The following is a 13980-nucleotide window of genomic DNA, read 5'->3' as shown; positions in this document are numbered from 1 at the left end:
AAACCGGTTTTGCAATTTCTGAGTTACTCTTTAACGTCTAAAATCTGTCACTCCTCGCATTAGGTCACTCCACACAACTTGGGTAACCGCGCTTCTTCCCTACCCAGTATGCTGCTGCGCCCGGTCTCACCTTGGTTTCTGGGTTCTTGCAAGAATGTCCTTGTGCTGCAGGCTCTGTAATCCGTCTGCATTCACGCCGCGGCGCATGAAGTGCTCGGGGACAATAATGACAAGTCCTAGTCTTCTGGGTCTCCCATCGTTGTGTTGCCAGTCTGAGCAATGCTAGTCTGAGTAAATTAAACAAAATGTGGCCCCTGAGCCTTTGAGTGAAGCATGGCCTCCAGCCCTTAAGAGCTCAGGGCTGTGTGGCCTGGGACAGTGGGCCAGCTGCGGGAGTTTTCATCCCCGAGAACCTACTATTAAATGTATTACAAAGGACTTCCCACCTTAGCAGCCTGGAGCTCTGGATGCCTTCCTGTTTTGTGCAAATGTACTTTTCTGTGCTATGTGTAGCAAAATATCTTTTAGAAGCTTGTCTTGCTGTAGCAATGCTTTCCTCGTTGAATATATCCATTTAACAAAAGTCACAGCTCACTTTTCACACCTCCATAGAATGAAGGATTCAGCACTGTGACGCTGAGAAAAGGCTTCCCCACCTTAACTCCACACAGTGATTACTTCTGCCGCCACTTCCTGCTTTCTGTGCCTTTCAGGTCCCTGCGCCGCTGGAGTCGTGGGGATCAAGATGCCTCGTTATTGCCTATTTGGAGACACCGTCAATACAGCCTCGAGGATGGAATCCACAGGCCTCCGTAAGAAAGAGATCGCTTTTCGTAGAGGAGGATTGTGTCTTGCAGGAGAGGGGAACTGTAACATAAAATGCACAATAAGGAGCTACAAAGAGCTAGTGAGATGAAGAGTGACATTCCGCATGGACTGGACGTGAGCCTCAGTCAGTCCAGTCCTTGCAATATTTGCTTTTGTTGTTGCCACTGCCTGAGAATTTCCGTGATCTTCCTTTTTAGCTCATTAGTAGACTATTTCTGTTCGTTTTGGTTCATTTGCAGTGCATTCAGGAATGCTCTACCTGGTATAGTCATGAACTTTAGCATAGATCCATGTAAGTTAAAAAAAAAAAATTCAGTGGGCTAGATATGGAGCGTATGCTGGCTCGTTTTCCTATTCCTCTTTTGTTTTCCTGAAAATTGGCTTTAGTAAAGGAAAATATAAGTATTTATTATGCAGAAACCTATATTGCATTCACCTGACGGGGTGGAGGCACCATGAGCTCCGTGTAGTAGATGCTCAATAAATTTTTTTTTAAAAAGATTTTATTTATTTAACAAAGATCACAAGCAGGGAGGAGGCAGGCAGAGGGAGAGGGGAAAAGAGGAAAGGAGCCCAATGGAGCTCAATCCCAGGACTCTGGGATCATGACCTGAGCGGAAGGCAGAGGTTTAACCCACTGATCCACCCAGGCGCCCCAATGCTCAATATAAATATTGGTGACCGTGATAATAACAGAAATCTAGGTAAGAGAAAGCAAGCTTTGGTAGGCGGGGCTGACAAAAACACAGGTGCAACAGTGGTATCTTGGCAGTCTGCTGACAAGCTGTTACTGGTTTGTACAGGAAAGTCATGGTATAAAGGAAAGGACAGGTTTGGGTTACCATTATAACTGTACAGATCACTCTCTGTATAAGCCGGCAGTGGGGGGGAGTTACCTCATCTTTCTAGACTTCAGTAGGTAGAAGGAATAAATAGAGGATGAGATACCAGTCTTGCTGGAAGGGTCTTCAGAAGGAGTTGACGTGATGTATGTTAAGCCTTTAGTAATCCTTGGATACATGGCAGGCGTACAATATAGGACTACCATTATCCTTACTATTGTCATTGTCTGCGGCCCCCTCGGTGGGAACGGTGGTGTACCAGTGGTGGACCATGAATGTCAGTGACTTCACCAACTGCTTGTCAGAAGGATGATGGTACCCTAAAAGAGTAAAACCTAAGAAAGTCCTGACCCTGTCACTCTCTCCTGAGTCTCCACCTTGCTGCCAACACTTAAGCTGCTAATTAGAACTTTCACCAAAACCAAATTGCAGCTGTCAAGCTCAGTACCACAAACTAAATCCAAACCAAGGCGCAGGAGCCACCCCTCTGAGCAAGACGGAGAATCTTTGGAGCACGACCTGGGGAGCCCCTTCACTCAGGACCCCAAAAAGCAATGCCAGGTCCTCTTTCATCCTATGTGTGATAGTTTTTGTCTCACAGGTCGTATTTTTAAGGGCCCTTTCACCAAAATATCTCAGCTGTCAAGAACTGTAACAACTGTCCTGAATCGAGTGGAAACAAACGTGTTCCTAGAATAGACTTCAAAATGGAGATTTTCATTGACTGTTTTGCATTTCCAGCCTTGAGAATTCATGTGAGCGGCTCCACAATAGCCATCCTGAAGAGAACCGAATGTCAGTTCCTGTACGAAGTGAGAGGGGAAACATACTTAAAGGTAAGGGGTCCACAGAGAGGACCACAAGCACTCACTTGTGGGTCACCTCCTTGGAGACAGGACATCCCGTCGTCAATAATGTCAAGGAGCACAAAGATGAAGAATCATTTTCTGCTCTCCCCGCGGTGATCGCCCATTACCCCCTGTAGGAGAAGCCACCCCCAGAAGAATGCAAACTCAGAGCTCTTTTCATATTTTGAACTAAGACTGATATGTTATAAAATGCTACCACCATTTCTTCCACATATCTCCAAGTTTTATTTCCACATCTTCCCGCGAAGCCGAGAGCTAAGGTCTGGGATGGAACGAACTTATTTATTTACTTAAGATTTATTTATTTATTAGAGAGAGAGAGCCCGGGGAGGGGGGTGAGGAGCAGAAGGAGAAGGAGAGAGAAACTCAAGCAGATTCTGCATTAAGCACGGAGCCTGACACAGGGCTCGATCTCATGACCCTGAGTTCATGACCTGAGGTGAAACCAAGAGTCGGACGCTCAACCCGCTGCACCGCTCAGGTGCCCTGGGATTTATTTAACTTAAGCCAAAGCCCCCATTGCCTCCCTCACTTCCTTGCTCTCACTGCTGCTTCTCTCTAAAACCACCTCTCCAAGGGTTGCTTTACCATTCGGAAGCTCTGGACCTGTGATTACCACCTGCGGCCCCAGGCTTGCTGAGAAAGACCCTCTGTGGGTGTAGATCAGGAATCTAGGTTTTTAGTGAGTATTCGAGGTGATCAGGATGCATGCCAAGGATAGAGAATCACTAGCCTCTCTTCACCAGGCTGTTGCTCTCCAAGTGTCTCCAGTTGGCTCTTGGACTGCTTTTCAAAGGTCGTTCGAGTCCTTTCACAAATGGTCTGAAGCCAACTACTGATCGTTAGATGATCTGTCTCCAGAAGCGACAGTGCTTCTGGCCTTTACAATGTGACTGCAACTTGGAAAAGCCTCCTTTCCTGTAGACGTGCCCTCATACCACACTCACTGTCAGTACACTTCTGCACAGAGCATTCCCCCCAACGTAAGAGTGGTGTGTGGATGACTGCAGTCCAAACCCAGCCAGCCAACTACCGGTTTTAAAGATGAGTGAGTTTTAGTGGCACGCAAGTGGCTCAATCAGTTGAGTGTCTAACTCTTGGTTTAGGCTTAGGTCATGATCTCAGAGTCGTGAGATCAATTCACGCATCAGACTCCACGCTAGAGTCTGCTTGGGATTCTCTCTCTCCCTCTCCCTACCATGCATGCACTCTTGTTCTCTCTCAAATAAACCTTAAAAGAGTGATTTTAAAATATATAGCCTTCCCATCTCCTTTTCAAATACAAGCTTTAGCGAAAACAGGATTTCCAATACATTTCCATTCATTTTATAGCCTCTAGATGGGTCCTGCAAATGTCACTTAATAAGCGTGTCTTAGGATGAACATGTGTTTGTAATTTACATGCTTAAGGTGGGGAAACTGGCAGAAGGTTTGTGATGAAATCTTGTGGCAAAAAGGACTAGAAGAAAAAGTGGGTGATGAAAACCAGTTGGATGTCTTAGTGAAGCAGGATTGGACACAAATTTTCTTCTTTTTTTCATTTAGGGTTCTTATGATGTTGCTATAACGACACTTTGAAATATCTTTTGGGGAAAAAAGAGAACTGTACTTTGAAAAAAAAAAACATCTGGGGAACGAGAGATGTATTTTTAAAAAGACACTTGGAAAGAAAGATGTGTCTGGAGGGAATGCAAATCACATCAGAACATGGGTTCCACTGAAGTGTGGACGGACACTCATGAGAAACATGGAAGTGAGAGGTCTCTTAGAAATGGATGTTTGTCAGCGCAGCGGGCTAGAACAGACCTGTCTCACTGACCTCCATGGCGCCCACCTTTCTTGTCTCCCCAGGGAAGAGGAACTGAGACTACCTACTGGCTGACGGGCGTGAAGGGCCAGGAGTACAACCTGCCGACCCCTCCGACTGTGTAAGCTGCTGGGTGTGGCAGGGCGGGACAGGCTGACGGGGGTGAAGGGCCAGGAGTACAACCTGCCAACCCCTCCCACTGTGTAAGCTGCTGGGTGTGGCAGGGCGGGACAGGGCGGCGGAAGTCTTGGCTTTATCATCCCTGCTGTGTACAGCCATAACTGTTGGCAAGGGCTCCGCCAGTGGCAATGATACGTTGACTACACGGCCAGGGACTACATACATGAGAAGTCTAGAAACCTCCCATCTCTGGCTGCCAGAAGTTGGGTGTTCCAGGCACGCTCAGAATGGAGGAGAGCGGACAGCTCACCTCCCGCAGATCTGGTTCAGACCAGAGGAGGGCGTTCTGGTGGCCAAGAGGCACTCTGCAACTGGACCCCTGCCAGTAGCTTTCTGCTAGGCTGCCTGATGGAAACAGTACCTCTCCTCCCCCCCAGGCTTGTGGTTCTGGGTTATCACATAGAAGCTGTGTTCTCCCACAGATGAGGAAGGCCAAGTTTCAGGTCTAACGAACAGGTTTCAGTTCTCTTCATGGTGACCAAGAGGGCCACCCCATTGCACATTTGGTTGCTGCAATCAGTCACATAGCTGTTGGGGTCGCTTTTGATATGGTAGAGAGACCCTGTCTTGAAAATTCTCAGATGCTGGACCCCCAGATATGGCAAGCCTCTAGGGAAGTCGAAGCAAGCCAGCTCTTCCCCAGGCCACAGGGGAGCTGGCCCCTTACTGGAGCCCCCAGGTCCACTCCAAACTCTTAAAACCCTGCATCCCTTCAGAGGACTCCCCAGACAAGATCCACACCCCAGAACGTGTGGGACCAAGTCCTCAGGATTGGGTTGCAGGCACCCCCCCCCCCACCCCGCCTTTGTCCTGGCGTTGTTTGCCCTCCCTGCAGTGGCATGTGGAAACCTAACCGCTCTTCCAAAGCCGAGCAGCATGTCATTCCACTTTGAAATTGAAATAGAATTTTTTTTAATTTAATTTTTTCAGTGTTCTAAGATTCATTGTTTATGCACCACACCCAGTGCTCCATGCAATACGTGCCCTCCTCAGTACCCACCACCAGACTCACCCAAGGTGAAATAGAATTTTCTGCTTGAACTATCTCCTACTTTTTCCACAAATGCACAGAGCAGGGATGACAGCTCTTATAAGCCCATCAAAAGCAAGGCTCTTTCTCTATTCTCTGGACTTCCCGTGGTTAGCACGGACTAAACACTCAAATAAGTATTTGGTAAACAGAACTGATTGTTCTGGAGCGAGGAAATAGTCTATGAATTGCTGAGAAGTTCCGTTTTCCCTCCCCACTCTCTTCCCAGGGAGAATCAGCAGCGCTTGCAAGCCGAATTTTCCGACATGCTCGCGAACTCTTTACAGAAAAGGCAGGCTGCGGGGATAAGAAGCCGAAAACCCACACGGGTGGCCAGCTACAAACGGGGCACTCTGGAGTACTTGCAGCTGAACACAACCGACAAGGAGAGCAGCCAAGCGAATTAAGCTCAGCTGCACTACGGCAGTGGCCGCAAGTGTCCCAGAGATCTTCAGGCAGCAGCAGACTTAGATGCACTCTGCTTAGCCTTGGCTGCCTGGGCGGGAACACAGACTCGCTTCTGGGAATCAGATGTGCACACTCGGTGCAAAAATTACCTTTTAACTCTGGAGTCTGATCTCAACAGTGGCTCCAGGGAGCTGCCCCCTGGGAAAGAAGAAGAATAGATGGACTGTCTCTAAATTGAAGAGATTGTGTTCTTATTTCATTTATTTTGTTTTGGTTTTGGTTTGGTTTATAGGCTGGCTCTTTTTCCTTCTGTATTCATGAGCGTTTTTAAATTGTCACGATTATATTTTAAATGCCCTATCTTCATTAAATTATATTTAACTCGTAATTTTTGCAGAAAATATGTTCTATGGTAGGCAAGAATAAACGTTAAAAAGGTACCGAGTCTCTGTGTGTTTTCAGCGACCCCAGCCATTTTCCATCTTCGCCGGCCACCATCTTGTGCTCACTGGACAGCAGCGGATGACAGACAGCCCCCAGCACTGAGGCGAGGCAAAGCTAGCAGTGTCGTTTAGGGCTAAGAACCTGGATGTTCAGTATCGCCTGCTACACACAAGAGGATTTTACGTCTAGCCTTCTACCATGGGAGGCAGGGCCTACATCTGTCTCCAGTCTGAGGTAAAGGTCAAATCTTATTTACTAGAAAAGACAAAGTACTTGAAACTCTGCAAATATCCCCTTCCTGCCATCCAGCAGCCATCTTCTGCCCCCCTTCTTATGGCATCCCAGCATGACTCATTTGCTTGAAATCTCCCGGGGAATGGCAAAGGGCAGCTGGTGTGAAGTAGATTAAAATCAGAAAGACAAGAATGTAACACTTCCCTCACTCATGTAACACTTCGTCCTTCATCTGAAGGAAACTGTTTTGACCACATAACTCTTGCCCGGCCTCTACCACAAAAACCACACCAGAGATCAGGAAACACGCAATATTTTCTCCTTCACCTGGAAAAGGGTAAAATCAAAAATAATAAAATAAATTATCTCCTGATGTATAGGTTTAGCCCTTCATATGCGGCATGAGTCCTTACCTGGAAACCGGAAGTTTGTAATTTCCGCCTTGGCGTCTCTGCAATGGCTTCACAATTCCAAAGAAATAGGCTTATAAAGCAAGAATTCTTCGCATACATGCAAGATAGCTCAGAAAGTTTGTGACCCAAGAATTCTATGTGAAAAAAGTACAAGGGGTAGTACTGGTAGAAACAAGAACTAAAGTCAAGAGGAATACAGGAAATCCTAGAATCAATTTTTTATATACCTTTGATATATACTCCTCTTGAGACAGGCAAGATCTGACTTAAAAATATTGAAGTAGGGGCACCTGGGTGGCTCAGTGGGTTAAAGCCTCTGCCTTCCGCTCAGATCTTGATCCCAGGGTCCTGGGATCGAGTCCCACATTGGGCTCTCTGTTCAGTGGGGAGCCTGCTTCGCTCTCTCTCTCCCTGCTTCTCTGCCTACTTGTGATCTCTGTGTGTCAAATAAATAAATAAAATTTTAAAAAATATATTGAAGTAATAATACAACTAAATTAATAGCTATGTGTTTTTTCTGTTTAGTACCAAATATCCAGTATCAAGAAAGGAATTATGATTTAAATGAAAAAGGCAATTTTACCTTATTTTCCTTTTTTATAATCCCCTAGAAAACAGTGAACATAACAAATAATAGAGGAGACAACTAAAGAAACAAGTACTCAAGATTTTAAACTTCAATTTCAATTAAAGATGAGTGATTTTTAAATATATAAAATATAGATGCAGGGCGCCTGGGTGGCTCAGTAGGTTAAGCCTCTGCCTTTGGCTCAGGTCATGATCTCAGGATCCTGGGATCGAGCCCCGCGTGGGGCTCTCTGCTCATCAGGGAGCCTGCTTCCCCCCTCTCTGTCTGCCTCTTTGCCTACTTGTGATCTCTGTTTGTCAAATAAATAAAATCTTTAAAGAAAAAAATATATATATACATATAACTGTTCAAAAACTGGTATCTGGGATAAAAATAAAGGAAAAAACTTGAGCAGCTCTTAATTCCTCAGACCTCAAGCAGGAAAAAGATTTCCCTCAAAGTTAATCTCACATCATAAAAGGCTGATCTGCTGATCTATAGGTTAGGTGACCAGATAGATCTAGGCCATGATCAAGCAAGAAATGACTTTGTAAATATTTTGAAATCCTCAGAATGGCAGAGAGAATAGAAATATAAAATAGAAACTATGTTGACATAAGGTCTTTAACATAATATCCCACTGGAAGAAGATGCCAGAAGTAGAGCAGAGAAAGGAGGGAGAGAAGACAATAATTTCCATAGCAGTTTTAAAGGACTCAGCTGGGAGTTACATTAACCATTCAGTGGAACCCACTCAGTGCAGCCCAATAGAACTATGTCAGCCTCATACACACATTTATTAGCTTTTTATTTTGAAAAAATAATAAAGTCATAGGAAGTTACAAGAAGAGTACAGGAGGGCCTCTGGTCCAGACAAGATGGCATAGACTCATTTCTCCCTGATCTTCCCCTCTTGGTACAACTGTATGTCTGTGATGCAATGCAAGACACAAGCAAAGGAGAAGAAAGAGCACGGGAAGAGGAAAACAGACTTGTTAGGGACCCCAAGACCCACAGAACAACATTGCAACAGAGTGTCTTACTCCCCTCCACTCTACAAAAGAAGGCAAGTCGGACCCAGCATTTTTCAACTTTTAACCAGTCAAGAAAACTGCTTTGCAACTTTATTAAAATCAGCTGTATATACTTGGGTGATTCTGTTTCTGGGTTTTCTATGTTATGCCATGAATCTACACATTTATCCTTCCTCCCATGCCACATATTCTTGATATTGGAGCTGTATAATAAATCTTAAAATCAGGTGAAGTGCTTGATCCCACTTTATCCTTCTTTTGCAAAATTATTTCAGCTATTTTTTTTTTTTGCCTTGCCATGTAAGTTTTAGAATAAACTTATATACAGCTCTAATAAAACTTGCTAGGGTTTTGATATCATTTGCATCAAACCAGTATGTCAGTTTGGGGAGAATTGACATCTTGGCTATGTTGAGTCTTCCAATTTATGAATGTGGTATGTCTTGCCATTTATTTAGATCTCCTTTTACATATGCAATTTAAATGTTCTAATGGTCACATTTTTAAAAAGAAACACATAACCTATGTGAATAATATATTTAATTAAACCAGTATTTTCTTTTTTTTTTTAATTTTATTTATTTATTTGACAGAGGGAGAAATCACAAGTAGGCAGAAGTAGGCAAAGAGGCAGGCAAATAGAGAGGGAGAAGCAGGCTCCCTGCAGAGCAGAGAGCCCGATGCGGGGCTCGATCCCAGGACCCTGGGATCATGACCTGAGCCAAAGGCGGAGGCTTAACCTGCTGAGCCACCCAGGTGCCCCTAAACCAGTATTTTCAAAGTATTATCATTTCTGCATGAAATCAATATAAAATTATTAGATTTTTTCATTTTTTTGTGGTAAGACTTTGTGTATATTTTACAGTTACAGAACATCTCAATTCACACTAGTCATATTTAGAGTGCTTAAGAGTCACAAATCATTAGTCATTAATAATTTGATAGCATCACTTTAGAATGCCAAAAACTGGGGGACATTCTTTTTCAGGGAAAGGAAAGGAAATTATAGATTATGTGAGAGAGCAAGAGGGTCCATTTACTCTCTCAAGAGACACCCAGATATACACATGACATAGGAGTTGAAACTATCTAATGGGGGATTTTAGACAACTATAATTAATATGTAAAAACTCTGAAGGAAAACATGGGCAACATGTAAGTTCAGATGGGCAATTCAGCACACAGTTGGAAGCAATAGGAAAGAATCAAATGGAAATACTACAAATAAACATAGTGACAAAGAGAATGTCTTTAATGACTTACTAGACTTGCTGAGGAAAGAATTGTTGTACTTGAAGGTAGCACTAAAGAAATTCTGCAAACTAGCCAAAGAGAAAAAAATAAACAAAACAGAACTACTAAGAACTGTGGGATAATATTAAATGGCCTCAGGTATGTAAATGGAATCCTAAATATAGAACAATGCAGAAGAAACATTTGAAAAAATAATGATTGAAGATTGACCAAATGTAATGACAGACACCAAATCACAGATCCAAAAATCACAAAGAACACCAAATAGGATAAATGCCCTAATCTACCTGTATATTCAAACTGCTGAGAACAAAGAAAAAATTGTAAAGGTAGTCTGGGATTGGTGAGGGGGTGAGGGGGAGAGGAGGGAGACACACATTACACACAAAATAACAAAGTTAAAAATTACAGCCAACTTCTTTCTAAAACTATGCAAACTAAAAGATAACAAAATGACATCTTTAAAGGGCTGAAGAAAGAAAAATAGAATTCTATACCCAGCCCCCCCCCAAAAAAACCTGAATAAAAAATAGAGACTTTCTCAAAAAAAGAACATGAGAACTTATTGCCAGTAGACCTACTCTACAATGCATGTTAAATGCATATGGTACCAGATAGAAATTTGGATTTTTAAAAAGAAATGATGAATACTGGAAATGCAATATTAAAAAGTCAAATACTTTTTTTTTCCTATTTTTAATTGTTTTAAAACCATTTTTGTGTTTACCTTCATGTTTTCAGTTCCCTGTTGGACAGTGTAGATTTAAAAAAATTATAGCTTTATTTTGGTTTGCTTTTTGGCTTTGCACCCAGAGATATATAAATGCAAAAAGTATATGAAAAGATGTAAAACATCATTAGTGATTAGTAAAAGGTAATTAAAGTCACAATGAGATAATACAACACACGAAATAGCTAAAATTAAAAATCTGACAATAGGGGCGCCTGGGTGGCTCAGTGGGTTAAAGCCTCTGCCTTCGGCTCAGGTCATGATCTCAGGGTCCTGGGATCGAGCCCCGCATCGGGCTCTCTGCTCCGCAGGGAGCCTGCTTCCTCCTCTCTCTCTCTGCCTGCCTCTCTGCCTAGTTGTGATTTCTCTCTGTCAAATAAATAAAATATTTTAAAAAAAATCTGACAATATCAAATGCTGACAAGGATGCAGAACAAATGAAACTCACACATTGTTGGCAACAACATAAAATGGTACAGAAACTTTTGAAAATAGTTTGGTGGGTTTTATAAAGTTAAACATTTACCAAAGGGTCCAACAATCCCACTCCTGATTTGTAATTATACAAATGAAATGAAAACTACATTCACATAAATATATGTTTCTGAATGTTTGTATTAGCTTTATTCATAAGCACCAAAACTGGAAACAACTGAGATTTTTTCAATAGGTGGACTGATCAAGAAAGCCACTCAATGAAATACTACCCAGCAATAAAAAAAAATAATGAACTACTGTTTCACATGGCAACATGGATGAATCTTAAATGCAACTTCCTGAGTGAAAGAAGCCAGACCCAAAAAACTCTATAATATTTCATTCATATGCTATTCTGGTAAAAAGAAAACAGTTACCAATTGTGTGGAGGGGAGATGTGACTACAAAAGGATAGAACAAATGAACTGGGGTGTGGTGGGGGGGTTGGGGGGAGTGATATAACTGTCCTGTTGTAAATACATGATTCTGTGCATTTGTCAAAATGCTAGGACTGTATTGGACAAAGGAAAGACTTTCACTGTGAGGAGTTTTTTATAAAATGCAACCAGATGCAGATTGAACCCAAGATGGAATGCAGACAGTGACAAACGAATGTGTTCTACAGAATGGCATAATCTCACTAAAGAAGGTGGTAAAGAAAGATGCTGGCGGAAGTAACTTTGGAAAACAGCGTTGCGAGTGGATGTTGTAAGGCTAAAGACAAAACAACTGTACAAAACATTGTGGTCTAGTTGATCAGTTTGTTCCTTAGAAAAGCATGGGTTAGAAATTTTGAAACTCCTTTGAACAGATATTAAAGTTGGATAAATAGGGAAATATATTTTAGACATGAGCAACAGGTTTCACATTCAGATAAAGAAGTTACAAATAAAGAGGTAAACTTAAGGAGTTAGATTAGATCAGAAGTATCACTATGAATAATCATGTTGATTTTTAAGACAGAGAGACCACAATAGATAAAGATAGATATATGTGTCTATATACTGACCCACTGCTAGGACCTAGAAGTGGTGATGCCCCGACAGCAATGAACATAACTAGTGTCCAGATTACAGATTGTATACCCCATTCACAAATGTGATCAGGGATCCTTGGAGAAGTGATTGATTTCACGGCAAAGGCAGGAAAAATACAAAATAAGCCTGGAGGATTTTGTGTTGCCAGAAAGTAATGAAGTACTCGGAGGACAAAAAAGAAGAAGCAGAAGGAGAAGGGAGAAGGAGGAGAAGTAGTTGTGGGCCTCTCAAAATGAAACAGCAACCAACCTGAAGGAACTCACAATAGCCAAACTTGGAAGAAATTTAACAATTAAAAAATAAGAAGTTTTGATTATGACTTAAAGAATAAAGTAAATATCCATGTTTCCATACTGCTATAAATAGGTGTTTAAATAAACTATGCAGAAGAGAATCTTTCCTTAGAGGAGAATCCAATTAATAAATGTAGAAGAAATGAAGAAAAATGAGAATGACTAGAATACCAGAGTAATATTGTTTCAGGCAACATCTACCAATTACTGCTAAAATTGATGGGTGAAAATTTAAAGAAAAACAATATTTGCATAGTTGCAAGGTATCTCCCCTCAAATATTTAGTACAAAGGAAAAACTAGTGATCTAAAGCAGAAAAGCCTCAGACACCAGCTCAACCAGATGATTATGACAGACTTCACCAGTTCTAAGACACATTAACATCATATGTCCCTGATATAATACATTGAGAGGGTCCCATCACACTTGCAATATCCTTCCCTAAAATATAAACTCAAGCTAATCATGAGAAAACATTAGACAAATTCAAATGGGGGGACATTCTACAAAATATTTCATCAATTCTAAGTCAGAGGAGAGGGGAAACCCTAAGAAAATTAGCTTATAAGAAATTCTTTCTTAGGTTGGAGGACTCAGAAATGATATATATTGGAAGTTACAGTGGTGACCAATACAGGCCCCGATCCCATTAGTAACAGAAGGAGGCAAGAGAACAAGACAGTTTTGTAGGCGAACTGGCTTTCCATCTGTCTTAGTAGGAAGTCAGATAATGTCTGAGTTGAAAACAAGAAACAAGAGTGCAGGGATCCCCGGCTTTCCGAAAGTTCGAGCTAATGCCATTTGCTTTTACTAAAGACTCCCTATATCCGCACCTGTTTTTGCCAACCAAAGGAAATTCAAAGAGGATTTTCACTTTTATGAAAAAAGCTGTTATTGTACTAATACATTCCTGTCTGAGAGCATCTCTTAAGGACCATATAGCTTTAGTTTCGGTTAACTGAAAAGAAAAACAATTACAAAAGTAATGTGGGAAATTGAGCCTTTTGTGCCAAGTCCCATGCATTTTTATTCAGCCAGCAGATGATAAGTCGGTTGTTGGATGATGTGGTCTGAAAATGACCTTGTTCCATTACGTGGTGATAAGTTAACCATTCCAGAAAGATAAGAGTTTCCAGTCTAGAATTCATGGAGAATGACTTTGTATCTACAGTCATGGCATGTTGTTTTCACGTTTGCTAAAGATGCCATGACCTTTTTTCTGTGCTTCTATAGAATATAAGGCTTTATGCACGTGCTTACACATATACCATACAATCTATCCCAGTGAAAATACATTTTATCCTGTTCCTATAAATATTTGCAATTTAACCTTGTGAAGATTATTCCAATATCGAATTGTTTGGTGGATTAACCCAACCCCAGGGTAGCTAGAGCTCACGGCTTCTTGTTGGGCCAATGCATGACTTCACAATTTACGTTTATTACCAAAAACATGAGTTGTCACTGTGAGGTCTGTATTTCTTTGAAAACGAATAAATCAGATCTTATGGTTTGTGGAAATAGGGATGTTT

At 41.9% G+C, this 13980-nt stretch overlaps 1 protein-coding gene across 1 annotated transcript in view; it reads left to right on the top strand.

Annotated features, from left to right (window-relative positions):
• Positions 1 to 6404, top strand: part of GUCY2C (guanylate cyclase 2C) — a 77341-nt gene extending 70937 nt beyond the window's left edge. Inside the window, exons 24-27 of the mRNA XM_046013944.1 lie at positions 714 to 812; positions 2412 to 2506; positions 4391 to 4467; positions 5786 to 6404. Of these exons, the coding sequence (XP_045869900.1) occupies positions 714 to 812; positions 2412 to 2506; positions 4391 to 4467; positions 5786 to 5963 (449 nt within the window). The 3' untranslated portion in view covers positions 5964 to 6404. The remainder of the gene's footprint in view (positions 1 to 713; positions 813 to 2411; positions 2507 to 4390; positions 4468 to 5785) is intronic.
• Positions 6405 to 13980: the final 7576 nt, after the last annotated feature.

The sequence above is a fragment of the Meles meles genome, chromosome 7, assembly GCF_922984935.1.
Source record: "Meles meles chromosome 7, mMelMel3.1 paternal haplotype, whole genome shotgun sequence".
In the NCBI taxonomy this organism is placed as follows: domain Eukaryota; kingdom Metazoa; phylum Chordata; class Mammalia; order Carnivora; family Mustelidae; genus Meles; species Meles meles.
The sequence above is the reverse complement of the archived record's forward strand: the minus strand, read 5'-3'. Positions and strand labels throughout refer to the sequence as shown.